This window comes from Balaenoptera borealis, assembly GCF_965194805.1.
Source record: "Balaenoptera borealis genome assembly, chromosome: 7".
In the NCBI taxonomy this organism is placed as follows: Eukaryota; Metazoa; Chordata; class Mammalia; order Artiodactyla; family Balaenopteridae; genus Balaenoptera; species Balaenoptera borealis.
The window spans coordinates 73633446-73653297 of NC_138864.1; the positions used below are offsets into that span (position 1 = coordinate 73633446).

Below are 19852 nucleotides of genomic sequence, written 5' to 3' on the forward strand. Positions count from 1 at the left end.
ACACTAAAGATGGTTATCAAACCACAAGAGAACAAAAGAGGAAGGGAAGAAAAAAGATATAAAAACAAATCCAAAACAAGACAATGGCAATAGGAACATACATATCTTTAATTGCCTTAAATGTAAATGGATTAAATGCTTGAACCAAAAGACAGACTGACTGAATGGATACAAAAACAAAACCCATATATATGCTGTCTACAAGAGACCCACTTCAGCCCTAGGGACACATAACAGATTGAAAGTGAGGGAATGGAAAAAGGTATTCCATGCAAATGGAAATCAAAAGAAAGCTAGAGTAGCAATACTAATATCAAACAAAATAAACTATGAAATAAAGACTGTTACAAGAGACAAAGAAGGACATAATGATCAAGGGATCAATCCAAAAAGATATAACAATTGTAAATATATATGCACCCAGTGTAGGAGCACCTCAATATATAAGGCAAATACTAAAAGCCATAAAGAGAGAAATTAACAGTAACACAGTAATAGTGGGGAACTTTAACAACCCACTTTCATCAATGGACAGATCATCCAGACACAAAATCAGTAAGGAAACACAGGCCTTAAATGACACATGAGACCAGATGAACTTAATTGATATTTATTGACCATTCCATCCAGTAGTAGCAGAATACACATTTTTGTCATGTGCATGTGGAACATTCTCCAGGAGTGACCACATGCTGGGCCACAAAGTGAGCCTCGGTAAATTTAAGAAAGTTGAAATCATATCAAGCATCTTTTCGGACCACAACACTATGAGATTAGAAGTCAATTACAAGAAAATAACTGTAAAAAACAAACATGTGGAGGCTAAACAATATGCTACGAACAACCAATGGATCACTGAAGAAATCAAAGAGGAAATCAAAAAATACCTAGAGACGAAAGCACAATGACCCAAAACCTATGGGATGCAGCAAAGGCAGTTCTAAGACAGAAGTTTATAGCAATACAGTCTTACCTCAGGAAACAAAAAAATCTCAAATAAACAACCTAACCTTACACCTAAAGCAACTAGAAAAAGAAGAACAAACAAAACCTGAAGTTAGTAGAAGGAAAGAAATCATAAAAGATCAGAGCAGAAATAAATGAAATAGAAAGAAAACAATAGCAAAGATCAATGAAACTAAAAGCTGGTTCTTTGAAAAGATAAACAAAATTGATAAACCTTTAGCCAGACTCATCAAGAAAAAAAGAAGAGGACTCAAATCAATAAAATTAGAAATGAAAAAGGAGACACAGAAATACAAAGGATCATGAGAGACTACTACAAGGAACTGTATGCCAATAAAATGGACAAACTGGAAGAAATGGACAAGTTCTTAGGTACAATCTCCCAAGACTGAAACAGGAAGAAATGGAAAATATAAACAGACCAATCACAAGTCATGAAATTGAAACTGTGATTAAAAAACTCCGAACAAGCGAAAGTCCAGGACCAGATGGCTTCACAGGCGAATTCTATCAAACATTTGGAGAGAATTTAACACCTATCCTTCTGAAACTGTTTCAAAAGATTGCAAAGGAAGGAAAACTCTCAAACTCATTCTGTGAGGCCCACCATCACCCTGATACCAAAACCAGACAAAGAGACCACAAAAAAATTTACAGACCAGTATGGCTGATGAACATAGACACAAAATTCCTCAACAAAATACTAGCAAGCAAATCCAACAATACATTAAAAGGATCATACACCATGAGCAAATGGGATTTATCCCAGGGGTGCAAGGATTTTTCAATATCCGCAAATCAATCACTGTAATACACCACATTAACAAATTGAAAGGTAAAAACCATGTGATCATCTCAGTAGATGCAGAAAAAGCTTTTGACAAAATTCAGCACCCATTTATGTTAAAAACTCTCCAGAAAGTGGGCACAGAGGGAACGTACCTTAACACAGTAAAGGCCATATATGACAAACCCACAGCAAAACATCATACTCAACAATGAAAAGCTGAAAGCATTTCCTCTAAGGTCAGGAACAAGACAAGGATGTCCACTCTCACCACTATTATTCAACATAGTTTTGGAAGTTTTAGCCACAGCAATCAGAGAAGAAAAAGAAATAAAAGAAAGGAATCCAAATTGGAAAAGAACAAGTAAAAATGTCACTGTTTGTTAATGACATGATACTATACATAGAAAATCCTAAAAGCACTACCAGAAAGCTACTAGAGCCCATCAGTGAATTTGGTAAATTTGCAGGTTACAAAATTAATACACAGAAATCTGTTGCATTTCCTTTTTTTACATTTTAAATAGAAGGGTGACTACAATTGTTTCTTTTTTAAAAAATATTTATTTATTTATTTATTTATTTATTTGGCTGTGTCAGGTCTTAGTTGTGTGGCACACGGGATCTTTCATTGCAGTGCACAGTCTTCTCTCTAGTTGTGGTGCGTGGGCTTTAGTTATGGCACACAAGCTCTGTAGTTGCGGCATATAAGCTCTCAAGTTGTGGCACATGGGTTAGTTGCCCTGTGGCATGTGGGATCTTAGTTCCCCAACCAGGAATCAAACCAGTGTCCCCTGCATTGTAAGACAGATTCTTTTATTTTTTTAATATTATCTTTTTTTAAAATAAATAAATAATTTACTTACTTATTTATTTATTGCTGTGTTGGGTCCTTGTTGCTGTGTGCTGGCTTTCTCTAATTGCGGCGAGTAGGGGCTACTCTTTGTTGCGGTGTTCGGGCTTCTTATTGCAGTGGCATCTCTTGTTGCGGAGCACAGGCTCTAGGTGCATGGGCTTCAGTAATTGTGGCACACGGGCTCTAGCACGCAGGCTCAGTAGTTGTGGTGCATGGGCTTCATTGCTCCATGGCATGTGGGATTTCCTGGACCAAGGATTGAACCCGTGTCCCCTGCATTGGCAGGCGGATTCTTAACCACTGCACCACCAGGGAAGTCCCTATATTGCATTTCTATACTCTATTGAATTTCTCTTTCTGATCTTTTGTTGTTAAACAATCCCATTTACCATCACATCAAAAAGAATAAAATACCTAGAAATAAAACTACCTAAGGAGACAAAAGACCTGTATGCAGAAAACTATAAGACACTGATGAAAGAAATCAAAGATGAAACAAACAGATGGAAAGATATACCATGTTCTTGGATTGGAAGAATCAATATTGTCAAAATGACCGTTCTACCCAAGGCAATCTACAGATTCAATGCAATCCCTATCAAACTACCAATGCCATTTTTCACAAAACTAGAACAAAAAGTCTTAAAATTCGTACGGAGATACAAAAGACCCCGAATAACCAAAGCAATCTTAAGAAAAATGGAGCTGGAGGAATCAGGCTCCCTGACTTCAGACTGTGCTACAAAGCTACAGTCATCAAAACAGTTTGGTACTGGCACTAAAACAGACATATAGATCAATAGAACAGGATAGAAAGTCCAGAAATAAACCCATGCACCTATGGTCAATTAATCTACGATAAAGGGGGCAAGACTATACAATGGAGGAAACACAGCCTCTTCAATAAATGGTGCTGGGAAAACTGGACAGCTACATGTAAAAGAATGAAATTAGAGCACTCCCTAACACCATACACAAAAGTAAACTCAAAATGGATTAAAGACCTAAATGTAAGACAAGACACTATAAATCTCTTAGAGGAAAACATAGAATACTCTCTGACATAAATCACTGCAATATCTTTTTCAATCTATCTCCCAGAGTAATGAAAATAAAAACAAAAATAAACAAGTGGGACCTAATTAAACTCAAAAGCTTTTGCACAGCAAAGGAAACCATAAGCAAAACAAAAAGACAACACACAGAATGGGACCAACAAGGGATTAGTCTCCAAAATTTACTAACAGCTCATATGGCTTAATATCATCAAAACAAACAACCCAATCAAAAAATGGGCAGAAGACCTAAATAGACATTTCTCCAGTGAAGACAAAGAGATGGCCAAGAGGCACGTGAAAAGATGTTCAACATCGCTAATTATTACAGAAATGCAAATCAAAACTACCATGAGGTATCACCTCACCCCAGTCAAAATGGCTATCATCAGCAAATCTACAAACAATAAATGCTGGAGAGGGTATGGAGAAAAGGGAACCCTCTTGCACTGTTGGTGGGAATGTAAATTGATACAGCCACTATGGAGAACAGTATGGAGGTTCCTTAAAAAACTAAAAATAGAACTACCATACGACCCAGCAATCCCACTACTGGGCATATATCTGGAGAAAAACATTGTCTGAAAGAGTACCTGCACCCCAATGTCCATTGCAGCACTATTTACAATAGCCAAGACATGGAAACAACCTAAATGTCCATCAACAGATGAATGGATAAAGAAGATGTGGTACATATATACAATGGAATATTACTCAGCCATAAAAAAGAATGAAATAATGGCATTTGCAACAACATGGATGGACCTAGAGATTGTCATACTGAGTGAAGTAAGACAGAAAGACAAATCATATTATATTGCTTTTATGTGAAATCTAAGAAAAATGAAAGTAAGGGGATGTAAAAAGGTATTTCGTGCAAACAGAAATGACAAGGAAACAGGGTTCGCAGTACTCACATCAGACAAAATGGACTTTAAAACAAGGCTATAAAGAAAGATAAGGAAGGACACTAATGATAAAAGGATCAATACAAGGAGAAGATATTACGCTTGTCAACCTATATTCACCTAATATAGGAGCACCCAAATACATAAAACAAACACTAACAGATATAAAGGGAGAAACTGACAGGAACATAGTAATAGTAGGAGGCTTTAGCACCCCACTCACATCAGTGGACAGATCTTCGAGACAAAAAAATCAATAAAGGAACAGAGATCCTAAATGATATAATAGAACATTTAGACTTAGTTGATATCTTCAGGACATAACATCCAAAAAAAAACCCCAAAATACACATTCTTTTCAAATGCACACAGAATATTCTCTAGGGTTGACTGCATACTGGGGCACAAAACAAGTCTCAAATTTAAGAATATAGACATTACTTCAAGCGTCTTTCCTGATCATAATGGCATGAAACTAGAAGTCAACCACAGAAAAAGAAACGAGAAAAAATATTACATGCAGAATAAACACTATGCTACTAAAAACCAATGGGTCAACAATGAAATCAAAGAAGAAATTAAATACTTTGAGGCAAATGACAATGAAAACACAACCATACAAAATCAGTGGGATGCAGCAAAAGCAGTTCTTAGAGGGAAGTTCTTAGCGATACAGGCTTCTTTAAGAAACAAAAATCTCACATAAACAACTTAACCCACCACCTAAAAGAATTAGAAAAAGAACAGACAAAACCTAAAGTCAGCAGAAGGAAGGAGATAATAAAGATAAGAGAGGAAATAAATAAGATGGAGATTTAAAAAAAAAATAGAAAAAAAAAATCAATAAAACCAAGAGCTGGTTCTTTGAAAGCGTAAACAAAATTGACAGAGCTCTGGCCAGGCTCACCAAGAAGAGAGAAGACCCAAATAAAATAAGAAATGAAAGAGAAGAAATCACAGCTGATACCACAGAAATATAAAAAAAACATAAGAGAATACTATGAACAATTATATGCCAACAAATATGACAACCTGTAAGAAATGGACAAATTTTTAGAAACATACAGCACACCAAAACTGAATCAAGAAGAAATAGATAACTGATCAGACCAATCACTAGAAATGAAATAGAATCTGTAATAATAAAAAAAAAACCTCCCTACAAACAAGAGTCCGGGACCAGATGGCTTCACTGGGGAATTGTACCAAACATGCAAAGAACTTATACCGATCCTTCTCAAACTCTTCCAAAAGATGTAAGAGGAAGGAACACTCCCAAAGACATTCTATGAAACCACCATCACCCTGATACCAAAACCAGACAAAGACATAACCAAAAAAGAAAATTACAGGCCAATATGTTTGATGAATATAGACACAAAAATTCTCAACAAAACATTAGCAAACCGAATCCAGCAACACATAAAAAAAGGTCATACACCACGACCAATTTGGATTCATCCCAGGGTCACAAGGATGGTTCAACATATGCAAATCAATCATTGTGATACACCACATCAACAAAAGGACAAAAACATGATTATCTCAATAGATGAAGAAAAAATCTGATAACATTTGATAAAATTTAATGTCCATTCATGATAAAAACCCATAAGAAAGTGGGTATAGAGGGAACATATCTCAACATAATAAAAGCTACTTATGACAAACCCAAAGCCAATATTATACTCAACAGTGAAAAGCTGAAAGCCTTCCTGCTAAAATCTGGAATGTCTTATGGCCCACTCTCACCACTTCTCTTCAACATAGTACTGGAAGTCCTGGCCACAGCAATCAAACAAGAAAAATAAAAGGTATTCAAATTGGTAGGGAAGCAGTAAAATTGTCATTTATATGCAGATTACATGATACTATATATAGAAAACCCTAAAGACTCCACACAAAAACTACTAGAACTGATAAACAAATTCAGCAAAGTAGCAGGATACAAGATTAACATACAGAAATTGGTTGCATTTCTTTACACTAACAATGAAATATCAGAAAGGGGATGTAAATAAACAATCCCTTTTAAAATCACATCAAAAAGTAAAATAAAATACTTAGGAATAATCCTGACCAAGGAGATGAAAGACTTATATACTGAGAACTACAAAACATTAATAAAGGAAATTAAAGAGGATTCAAAGAAATGGAAAGATATCCCACTCTCTTGGATTGGAAAAATTAATATTGTTAAAATGGCAACACTACCCAAAGCAATCTACAGATTTAATGTGATCCCTATCAAATTACCCATGACATTTGTCACAGAACTAGAACAAATAATCCTAAAATTTATATGGAACCATAAAATTGCCAAAGCAACCCTGAGGAAAAAGAACAAGGCAGGATGCATAACCCTTCCAGACTTCAGACAATACTACAAAGCAACAGTAACATGATACTTCCACAGTGTGATACTGCCACAAAAACAGACATATGGATCAATGGAACAGAATAGAAAGCTCAGAAAAAACCCACACACCTATGGTCAATTAATCTTCAACAAAGGAGGCAAGACTATAAAACAGGAAAAAGACAGTGTCTTCAGCAAATGGTGCTGGGAAAGTTGGACAGCTGCATGTAAATCAATGAAGTTAGAACACTCCCTCACACCATGCACAAAAATAGACTCGAAATGGCTTACAGACTTAAACATCAGACATGACACCATAAAACTCGTAGAAGAGAGCACAGGAAAACATTCTCTGACATAAAATATTACTACATAAATTGTAGCAATATTTTCTTAGGTCAGTCTCCCAAGGCAATAGAAATAAAAACAAAAATAAACAAATGGGACCTAATCAAACTTACAAGCTTTTGCACAGCAAAGGAAACCATAAACAAAACAAAAACACAACCTATGGAATGAGAGAAAATATTTGCAAACAATGTGACAGACAAGGGGTTAGTATCCAAAATATACAAATAGCTCATAGAACTCAATAACAAATAAACAACCCAGTCGAAAAATGGGCAGAAGACCTAAATAGACATTACTGCAAAGAAGATATACAGATGGCCAATAGGCACATGAAAAGATGCTCAATGTCACTAATTACAAAACTACAATGAGGTACCACCTCACACCAGTCAGAATGGCCATCATTAAAAAGTCTACAAATAGCAAATGCTGGAGAGGGTGTGGAGAAAAGGGAACCCTCTTACACTGTTGCTGGGAATTTAAATTGGTGCAGCCACTATGGAAAACAATATGGAGGTTCCTCAGAAAACTAAAAATAGAGTTGCCATATCCAGCAATCCCACTCCTGGGCATATACCCGGACAAAACTATAATTTGAAAAGCTACATGCACCCCTATGTTCACAGTAGCACTATTTACAATAGCCAAGACATGGAAACAACCTAAATGTTCATTGACAGATGAATGGATAAAGAAGTTGTGGTATACAAATACAATGGAATATTACTTAGCCATAAAAAAGAATGAAATAATGCCATTTGCAGCAACATGGATGGACCTAGAAATTATCATACTAAGCAAAGTCAGAAAGAGAAACACAAATACCATATGATAGCACTTATATGTGGCATCTAAAATATGATACAAATCAACATAAACATATCTACAAAACAAAAACAGACTCACAGATAATAGAGAACAGAACTGTCGTTGCCAAGAGGAAGGCGGGGTAGAGGAGAGAAGGGATGGGAGTTTGGGATTAGCAGAGGCAAACTATTTTATATAGGATGGATAAACAAGGTCCTACTGTATAGCACAGGGAACTATATTCAATATTCTGTGACAAACAGTAATAGAAAAGAATATGAAAATGAATATATATAACTGAGTCACTTTGCTGTACAGAAGAAATTAATACAACATTGTAAATCCACTATACTTCAATATAATTTTTTAAAGAAAAGATTCCTATGTTCTGAAGCTTCAGGGTTTAATGCAGTATGCCTTTAAAATTTTTGGATAAAGCATTCAAAGGACTTCAGATGCTTTCCTTTTTTCTGCATGTATAATTCAACCTTGGATCAATTCACCTTAGGGGGAAAAGCCTCTACTATTGCTTCTATCAGCCCCTGAACATTGCCCTTGAGCTGATCCACTCCCTGATCATTTGTAGGAGAACCTGAAAGAAATTCTGGTCATCTGTTTACCCTGTGAGGGGGGTTTTCCCCAGGTGCCATCTGGCTTGTCTGATGCCTGCACTGTAATCACAGGTGGGCAGAATACCCCTTAGCAGCCAGTCAAGGTCCCTGTGAGCGGGGTTGTAGATAACCACTAATCTTTCTAACTCCTCTTTAAATTCGGTAGTATGTTCTGAAAGTGCAGGTAAAAGGGCTTTATGATTTATTGGATCTGCTGCTATCCACGGGACATGAATTCTTTGCAGTGGCGGTCCAGGCTGCATACACAAAGGATGCTGCATAGCAAGGCCCGAAGGTGGCAGAGCCTGATTACAGGGCCCTGGAAAGCCAGAGGAGTTGCAAAGGACAGCAGTGCTAGCCTTACCACCCATCCTGGGTGATTCTTCTAAGTTCACTTCCTGGCTTTTAGCATCTACACAAGTAAGCTGTATACCCCTTGCCTGGAAGTCAGGCCAGAGTGCTCTCTGTAAATCTTGTAAGGAAAGGGAAGTTAAAACAGGTAGACAGGGCCAGATTTTGAGAAGGGGGATTTACATGGAATGCGGACTTTTGAGTCTAATTTCTGTTCTTTCTGTTAAGGGAGTCCCCAAGGCTGGCTGTTGTACTCCTGTGTGTCCTCTTTTTAATTTTGTCTTTCCATCGGTTGATGGAAAGACAGTTGTTGATGGAAATACAGTTGTTTAGCATGGGAGCTCGCTCACTTTTTTTCTCAAAAATAGAAGTGTTTCCAGTTCAAAGGATCCATTCTCTGGCCACTGACAAATATGGTCTTATATTAATCTTAAAGGTGACTCAAACCCATAAGCCTTTTTATGGCTTAACCATGAACACAAGAAGTGTCCCAGAAGAGTGCAAAAGATGTAGCTTTCACAAGATCCACAAAGTTTACTCCCAGAATTAGCCAAAGAAAGCAAAAACCTTCATTGTCACAGGTAGTAAGAATGGTATAGTGAAAACGGAATTCCCACCAGAATGGGTGATGCCTCTAGTCGCAGACCTGCTCATCTCTGACACTGGGCAGGCGTTACTGGAATGGGACTTTTCCAGCACTAACAAGACAATGAAGGTTGAGACAACAAAGGCCCCTTATGGGCTGGGACACCTTAAGACAAACTTCCAAAGAACTGGCACAGTTGGACAAAAAGAATGCTGCTTGTTGCACTATTTACAATAGCCAGAACATGGAAGCAACCTAAATGTCCATTGACAGATGAATGGATAAAGAAGATGTGGCACACAAATACAATGGAATATTACTCAGCCATAAAAAGAAATGAAATTGTTATTTGTAGTGAGGTGGATGGACCTAGAGACTGTCATACAGAGTGAAGTAAGTCAGAAAGAGGAAAATACTGTATGCCAGTGCGTATATATGGAATCTAAAAAAAATGAAATCGTACTGATGAACCTAGTGGCAGGGCAGGAATAAAGACGGAGACATAGAGAATGGACTTGAGGGCACGGGGAGGGGAGGGGGAAGCTGGGAAGAAGTGAGAGAGTGGCATGGACATATATACACTATCGAATGTAAAATAGCTAGCTAGTGGGAAGCAGCCTCATAGCACAGGGAGATCAGCTCTGTGCTTTGTGACCAGCTAGAGGGGTGGGATAGGGAGGGTGGGAGGGAGATGCAAGAGGGAGGGGATATGGGGACATATGTATGCATATGGCTGATTCACTTTGTTATACAATAGAAAAACTAACACAGTATTGTGAAGCAATTATACTCCAATAAAGATCTATATATTAAAAAAAAAAAAAAAAAAGAATGCTGCTTGTCACTTCACGTCTCAGATCCTGAGTCTATTTGGCTGCCCACCAGTTACAAGCTGATACTTGCATCTTCTGGCTGGCTTCTCTCTGGTTAAGCCAGAGAGAATATTTTCACTGGTCATGAAGCCAAGCTCTCAAGACAGAACAAGACGAGAGGGAACCTCACCCGTTTTTTAAATATAGGAGACCCACAGCAAAGTTTGTCTAAACAGATGCAGGTCCATTAGAACTGTGAACTCACCAGTCTGTGAGGCTGGCCCGAACAACAGGCTCAAAGGACCGATGCCTGCATTTCTACGCTATGGTTTTCCTCCTTATGAAAAGTGACACAAAAGCTAGAGACAAAAGAAAACAGTAACCATGGAGGAATTGGATCAATAGAAAACAAAAGTACTCAGAACAGATGTTTTCCAGAGTCACTATACCTAAGGAACTAGTTTACACAAGTGTTTCTCTCCTGCTAATCTAAATTTAGAAATGGACTCTCACCACTTCCAGGAGATTGACCTGAAGGATTCTTACCATCTGCCAGCTCCTGTCAGAGGTCCCAGGATCTCCCACCTGCAACCCCAGAGCAAGTGGTGTCTAGCCAGTGGAGCCCCCCATGCGTACCAAATTGTAGGGATAGAAAAATTTTCCCTTCCTCCCTTCTAGGTTCTTTGGCTAATCTAATAATTAATTGACATAAGATGTTACCAGGTGAAAAACTAATTTCATACATACAGGAACCCCATAAGAATGAGACTTAAAGGCAGTCTCCAGTTGAGGCTTGTATACTGTCCTGAGCTAAGGAAAGGGATAGGGGCCTGGGGCTTCAGAGGAGAAGAAGGCAATTCACAGCAGATGAGAAGAGCAGATGTTTGCCATGCAGATTAAAAAAAAAAAAGTTCTCTCTGGTAATAGCTCTCTTTCTGGTGCAGGCCCCCTAGCGAAATTCTTTTAGGCAGTTAAGGGAGAGGTAAAAGGCTTTTCCTGAGTCTGCTTGAAAGGTCTTCATTCCTTTCAGCTCAAAATAATCCACATGCCAAAGTGGTTCATTTTGGGGGTGGCATATTCTGCCCGCCCCCCTTCAACATAATATGTACTGATTGCAGAAAAATCAGAAAACAGAGAAGGGAAAAAACCCCAGAAATTTCCCTTAACCCCACTACCTCCCAAAGCATATTTATTTGTATGCTTATATGTTTTCTCTCACTAAAATAAGACACTCTGCACATATTGCTGTAGAGCAGTCCCCCTTTCATCCGTACATACATCTTTAATATTCTTCCACATTTTAAATACATTACTACTTTGTTTTTAATGTCATTTTATAATATAGATATACCATAACATCCAATTTTTGGACATTTAAGTTGCATCCACGTTTTCACTATAGGCAATGTGATAATGAACATTCTTATACCTGAATGTTTGCACATATCCTTACTTATTTCACTGGGATAGAGGTAGAATTGTTGCACCACAGTGTACTCACATTTTTTAATGCTTTTGAAATCTATTGCCAAATTGTCTTCCATAAATACCAATGTATTTTGCAACAGCAATATAATTATAATAGTACCAGCTTCACCACACCCTACTGTTAAATATTGTAGTATTTCTCTAAACTTGGCCAATTTAATTGGACAAAAGTTATATCTTAAAATTTTACATTTCTTCGATTAAAATACAGAGGTTATGTTTTATATATTAATCATTGCCATTTGTATTTTATCTTTTCTAACTTGTCTATTCATCCCCTTTGTTCTCTTTTTCTATTAGAGTGTTCAACTTTAAAAATTTTACGTGTAAGAACTTGCTTTAATTTCTTGCCAATATTTTTTTTCCAGCTATTTCTCTTTTGTTTCTTAAAAAATGCTGTTTGGAAACAAACCATTGTTTTTTGTTTTATAAGTTTAGCATTTACATGTATTAAATGTTACCGCACATTTTTTTTTTTTTTTTTTTTTTTTTAAGGTATGAAAGCTTTCAAAATCCAAAGAAGAGAAAAAATCAAAGTGGAACAGTGTTTCGACCTGGACAGAAAGTAACTCTGGCATAAAATATACTTCTGATTTTTTTGTGTGTTTATGTGTGTGGTAGTTTGTCCCTGTGTTGTAACAGTGAAAATGGTGTCTGTACATTTCTTTTTAATTTAACTTAATTTGTTAATCTATAAAATCAAAGATTTGGTAAACCTGTGTTTATGTAATGATCAGGATTACTTGATATTAATACTTTAGAATAAATTGGGACACTTAAGAGATTCTGTATTTTATTACCTATATATTTAAATCCTTAATGAAGTAATATTGGCCACATGGAATAACTGATTTTTTCTCCTTTGAAGAAGAAAAGAGAATGTAATTAAATATGTTTCTTAGAATTCACTGACAGTTGCATATTCAGCATCTTTCTTGTATTTGACAAGCTTTATGCTTAGCACCTTCTTGACTGTTTTGGAAATAAAATATCCAATTATCTACTGATCTGATTATCTGAAAATGTGGAATTTACACACAATTTAAATAAATTTAGTTGGTCCTTCAATCAGCAGTGAGATGACATCCCCCTAATATACTACATCCAGCTGCAAGGCCAGGAGTTTGAATGATGTCCATTCCTCCCCCAGCTCCATGATGACGTTATCTGGATGTGCTCTGATCTGTGAACTAAATTGTAAAGTCAGTCACTATCAACACAAACTATATATAGTAATGTGGTAAAGGGAAAGGAGAAAGCTAAGTAGAATATGCAAATAAATGCATAAGACAGCAAAGAAAAATGTACAGGCTGTAACCATTGCCCTTTCTGCAATTAATCATGAGGCCATGGCTGATATGTTTCATTTCTCTCTTCCATTACTTATTCCATGTTCCTCTGACTTCAGCCCTCACCCTAGTGGATTAGAGGCCTTTACTCAGTGGGATGGTCTAAACCTTCATTGCCATCTGTGCCTTTAGTGGCCTAAGATTGCAGATGTCTTCCATTAAATTTACCATGAACACTCAATATTACAAGGTTCCCGTCATACTTCTCCCATCCCCCACTGTATAGCACCAACTCTGTATTCACTCAGCCAATATTGTAATCCTCCCCTTTCAAACCACTGGAGTCATCACTATGTTCCCCTCATAGAAGCAGTCCTCCTTTGCTTCCCTCTAAACCAGCAAAGCTCAGAATCACAAGGAATGCAAGCAAAGATGTTTGAGTCACTAGGTATTAACTGAGAAGTGCCATTCTCCCTTGCACTTTGGTTCCCAGATCCTTCTATTAAAGCCATGGTCACTGGTTCACAATATATACTATATGTACTACATCTTGCAGAACAGGACTCCACCCTCACAGAGTTATCTCGCCAAAAGGCCAGCTGTTTCAGGGTGAGGGGTATTTACATTAAGTCCAGGGAATTCACTATAAAGTGAGTTTCTTGATCAGAAGCAAGTGTCGTAAGGGATAGCATAACAGTGAAAGCCATCTAGTGAGTCCCTGAAAGATTGTGGTGGCAGAATTTTGGAGGACAAAGCAAGTCCAATTCCAGAATGTGTCACCTTCAGGGAGGACAAATTGCTGCCTCATCTCTTTTAGGAGAGGGACAAATGTAATCAACCTTCCACCAGGCACAGGCTGGCGTCCGCTGGTGTGTACCTGCGTGGTCATTGCTGCAGACTAGTAGGCTGTCAGGATAGGTGGATGGTCAGGTCAGCTGCAGTGAGGGGAAAGCCACATTGTAGAGCACACATAGACCCCCATCCTGGCCACCATGGCCACTTTGTTCATGAATACAGTAAACAAGTACTGGGTAGCTGGAAACAAAGGCTGATTGATATCCATAGAGAGGTCACCTAGAGCACCTCATTATTCAAAGCACTGAGGAATTTTAGCTGAGCATTCACACAGGACACAAACATTCTCACTCTCTGAATGCATTTCAAGAACTCTGGCCATACCTCTCTCCCAGACCTCCTCGTGGCCCCTTCTCCAATCATGCTGTTTCCAAATCTGATCATTTAGTTAAGATACTAGCCACTGTCTATGAATCAGCATGGATTTCTATATCAAACATCTCTACCTCCTGGCAAAATGGAAGAGACAAGTTGTTCAGAAAATCTGCTCCCTGGGATGATTCCCTACTCTACTGGTCGTCAGGGCCATCCCCTCAGTATAGCAGAAATGCCTTCACTCTGATGCATTCACAGTGGAGTTCTGGGTCTCTGGGAAATCATGTTGACGCAGACCGAGCATCTCTGTTAATCCCCAGAAGGTCTGGTTATTTCTCAGGACACCTGGGAAATGGCCTGGTGAGTGGCTTTGGGTCCTTTGGGGAAGACTTAGAGGAAGGAAGATCCTTAGCAAGTATTCATGATGTTATCGCAGGGCCGTTTCCCTAGACACTTGACTTCTCCTGCATTCTTGGTCTGATCTAGACCTGAGACTGGGTCAGGGGCCATGACTATATTGTGATGACTTAAGTCAGGCCTTTGTTTACTAACAGAGAGGTTTTTAAATAATAAAAATCAGGTTGCATCTTTGACCATCTATTTTCCCACAGTTAGGCAACACTAAAGATCCCTGTAGGTCAGACCATTGTAATTAATGCACTGGCTCTGCTGTTGATTCTGGTAGCCACATCCACCTGGCCTCTCACATTGCCGCTACCTGACCCCACCCCTGCTGCCCCAGGATCCACCATCACTGAAATCAGCATGTTTCTACTACAACATCTCCCACTTGCATTCTCATCAATTGTTGCAGATTCTACAGACTGACTCATTCAACAACCATTCCAACGCCCTCACCTCCATCTTCCTATGGTCCTTGGAAAGTGAATTACTGAGTGACATAATCTCCATTGCAGCCATGCATGGCTATGTGACAGTTCTATCTAGACAATGAGTATAAGTAGGTAGAAGTTCCTGGGGTAAGCTTCCTTCCTGGAATGAGGGCACAATGTCTGGAGATGCAGCAACCATCTTGCAAGCATGAGGGTGAAAACCACAGACAATAGAGCAAGGAAACAGAAGGAGCCTGGTTCCCTGATGGCATCACTGAGCTGACATACCAGCTCTAAATGTCCTACTCAGACCTTTTTATGCCTGAGGCAGATAAACCCCTTGTTTGCTTCTCTGAGTAGGTTCCTATTATAGCCAAAACCAATCCTGACAGATGCACCAATGATTTCGTAAGGCCTCACTGAGGAGTATTTTCTGACACCCACACTATCTTGGGGGACAGATTTGGGTGGTGGTAAGTTGGTGAATTGTACATGATTCATTCATTCAACATATGTATCTCACAAAGTCTTTGGATTTCTTTCTTTATATTATACCAAGATATTTCAAGCACCTCAACTTTATTCATCATGAGTCACTGAGTCTGGGTTCCAAATACCCAACCATGGAGTCAATTAGAACATTCCCAGATGCTGAAACAGCACACTGAATCAAAAATCAAGTGTATTAATTAAAAACAAAAGTGCAGGGACTTCCTGGTGGCGCAGTGGTTAAGAATCCACCTGCCAATGCAGGAGACACAGGTTCGAGCCCTGGTCCAGGAAGATCCCACATGCTGTAGAGTAACTAAGCCCGTGCACCACAACTACTGAGCCTGCGCTCTAGAGCCTGCAAGCCACAACTACTGAGCCCGTGTGCCACAACTACTGAAGCTGGCGTGCCTAGAGCCCGTGCTCTGCAACAATAGAAGCCACCGCAATGAGAAGCCCGCGCACCACAGCAAAGAGTAGCCCCCGCTCGCCGCAATTAGAGAAAGCCCGCAGGCAGCAATGAAGACCCAACACAGCCAAAAATAAATAAATAAAAAATTTTTTTAAGTGCATTAATGCATTCAACTTGACTAATAATTATGATTTTCCCTACGTAGCCTAGTACCCACACACATATTCTACCTCCACATATGTTCTTTAGAATTTGCATGAAAAAAAAATATTGTAGTTTTTTTTATTGTCTAAGCCTTCTCCTCTTGGATTGACTTTTAATTCACTCCCTAGGGCATGTTGTGATGGGACAATAGAAGGGAGGGTTGGAATGCAAGAATGAGCATTCTTTTACAAGGCTGATCCCTCACAGATAGGGGCATTTCAGGGTCTTCAAGCAAGGGACATAGGGGCTGCTTCACTAAAGATTTTAGAAGGGTGGGGATTCAAGGGAATCCAGTTTCTTCCATGTGTCTCCATCCCAATTATCAGGGATTCAACTCTTTTTCGATCAACACCCTAACTTTTCCATAAAAGATCTAAAATGGCTATGAACTCAGTGGATAATGTCATTCAGTAAACTGTGGGATCAAACTCCTGTTTTTGTGCCAGAGTTTGGCACAAAAACAGAAATATAGATCAATGGAACAGGATAGAAAGCCTAGAGATAAACCCACGCACCTACTGTCAATTAATCTATGACAAAGGAGGCAAGACTATACAACGGAGGAAAAAAAAGCCTCTTCAATAACTGGTGCTGGGAAAACTGGACAGCTACATGTAAAAGAATGAAATTAAAACACTCCCTAACACCATACACAAAAATAAACTCAAAATGAAAAGGGAACCCTCCTACACTGTTAGTGGGAATGTAAGTTGGTACAGCCACTATGGAAAACAGTATGGAGTTTCCTTAAAAAACTAAAAACAGAGCTACCATATGATCCAGCAATCCCACTCCTGGGCATATATCCAGAGAAAATCATACTTAGAAAAGATACATGTGATGTTCATTGCAGCAATATTTATGATAGCCAAGACATAGAAGCAACCTAAATGTCCATCAACAGAGGAATGGATAAAGAAGATGTGATACATGTATACAGTGGAATATTACTCAGCCATAAAAAAGAATGAAATAATGCCATTTGCAGCAACATGGATGGACCTAGAGATTATCATACAAAGTCAGACAGAGAAATACAAATATCATATGATATCACTTATATGTGGAATCTAAAAAATGATACAAATGAACTTATTTACAAAACAGAAACACACTCACAGACTTAGAAAACAAACTTATGGTTACCAAACGGTAAAGGTGGGAGGGAGGGATAAATTAGGAGTTTGGGATTAACATATACACACTACTATATATAAAATAGATAATCAACAAGTACCTACTGTATAGAACAGGGAACTCTACTCAATACTCTGTAATAACCTATATGGGAAAAGAATCTGATAAAGAATGGAGGATATATATATATGTATAACTAAATCACTTTGCTGTACACCTGAAACTAACACAACATTGTAAATCAAATATACTCCAGGATAAAAAGAAAAAATAGATTAAAGACCTAAATGTAAGACCAGATACTATAATACTCTTAGAGGAAAACAGAGGCAGAACACTCTGACATAAATCGCAGCAATATCTTTTTGGATCCACCTCCTAGAGTAATGAAAATAAAACCAATAATCAACAAATGGTACCTAATGAAACTTAAAAGCTTTTGCACAGCAAAGGAAACCATAAACAAAACAAAAAGACAATCCACAGAATGGGAGAAAATATTTGCAAACCAAGCGACTGACAAGGGATTAATCTCCAAAATATACAAACAGCTCATGCAGCTCTGTATCAAAAAAACAAACAACTGAATCAAAAAATGGGCAGAAGACCTAAATACATTTCTCCAAAGAAGACATACACATGGCCAAAAAGCACATGAAAAGATGCTCAAGAACACTAATTATTAGAGAAATGCAAATCAAAACTACAATGAGATATAAACTCACACCAGTCAGAATGGCCATCATCAAAAAGTCTACAAACAATAAATGCTGGAGAGGGCATGGAGAAAAGGGAACCCTCCTACAGTTTTGGTGCGAATGTAAATTGGTACAGCCACTGTGGAAAACAGTATGGAGGTTCCTTAAATAACTAAAAATAGAGCTACCATATGATCTAGCAATCCCACTCCTAGGCATATATCTGGAGAAAACCATACTTTGAAAAGATACATGCACCCCAATGTTCATGGCAGCACTATTTACAATAGCCAAGACACGGAAGCAACCTAAATGTCCATCGACAGAGCAATGGATAAAGAAGATGTGGTACATATATACAATGGAATATTACTCAGCCATAAAAAAGAATGAAATAATGCTATTTGTGGCAACATGGATGGACCAACAGATTATCATACAAAGTAAGTCAGACAGAGAAAGACAAATATCATATGATATCATTCATACGTGGAATCTAAAAAAAAATGATACAAATGAACTTATTTACAAAACAGAAACACACTCACAGACTTAGAAAACAAACTTATGGTTACCAAAGGGGAAGGGGGTGGGTAGGGATAAATTAGGAGTTTGGGATTAACGTATACACACTACTATATATAAAAGAGATAATCAACAAGGACCTACTGTATAGCACAGGGAACTCTACTCAGTATTCTGTAATAACCTACATGGGAAAAGAATCTGATAAAGAATGGAGATATATATACATATATATATACATGTATATATATATGTATAACTAAATCACTTTGCTGTACTCCTGAAACTAACACAATATTGTAAATCAACTATAAGATAAAAATTAAATTAAGAAAAATTTTTTTTAAACTCTGCATTTGATTTTCAGCCTCATGGCTCAGAAAGACAAGGGATTCCTTTAGCCTTCATACAAATCCCTGATTTTCAGCCTATGCCTTGAGCTAAAAGTATAAACATCTGAGCTTGTCTTTCTCTTTAAGCTCTCTAGTGCTATAGTCAACTCACCCTTTTGAAATCCTCATGTGTTTCATACTATTCCATAGCAGCAACCTCTTCAATGGGTACTTCATTCCCGGGAATAATTTGTGATATTTTAGCTGTTTTGCCACTGCATGTCGTGGTATGCCAAATTCACATCCCTTAATACAGAGTGGATTTTCCCTGCCCTCAGCCTTTAACTAGGGCAGATAACCAGTCCCAAATGTCCCCTAATTTTCTTCAAAGTGTGTTGCCTGCAACCACTTCTGGTACTGATTTCTGTATCCATCAAGTTTTTAGCTGTAAGCAACAGAACCCAACCCTGGCCCTTTGAAGCAGAAAGGAATTTATTGATGGTTTTATTGGTCTAGAAAACAGAGAGATGCTCAAAGACTTGTGGGTTTGTGTCACTAGTCTTTGGGTGACAGGGGACCTTAGCTTGAAGGGGCTGTCACTCCAAAAAACAGGCCTCTGAGAGCCAGCCAACCAACAACCAACCTCACCCAGAAGACTCTTGCTATGGATGACATCATCCTATTTATAGCTCACAAAGTCTGCCCACTCCTCAACTTCTAGCTTCTAGGAAACCCTGCGTTTAAGGTCAGCAGTCTGCTCTGCTAAGGAGCCTGGACCTAACGGGCATAGCTCATAGTTACTAAAATAAGCAAAAAATTCAGCTTT

At 38.2% G+C, this 19852-nt stretch overlaps 1 protein-coding gene across 4 annotated transcripts in view; it reads left to right on the forward strand.

Moving 5' to 3' along the window:
* Positions 1-12944, forward strand: part of PEX1 (peroxisomal biogenesis factor 1) — a 76605-nt gene extending 63661 nt beyond the window's left edge. For all 4 annotated transcript variants that reach the window (XM_082398199.1, XM_082398201.1, XM_082398200.1 and 1 more), the window contains one exon: positions 12433-12944. In XM_082398199.1, the coding sequence (XP_082254325.1) occupies positions 12433-12517 (85 nt within the window). In that variant the 3' untranslated portion in view covers positions 12518-12944. The remainder of the gene's footprint in view (positions 1-12432) is intronic.
* Positions 12945-19852: the final 6908 nt, after the last annotated feature.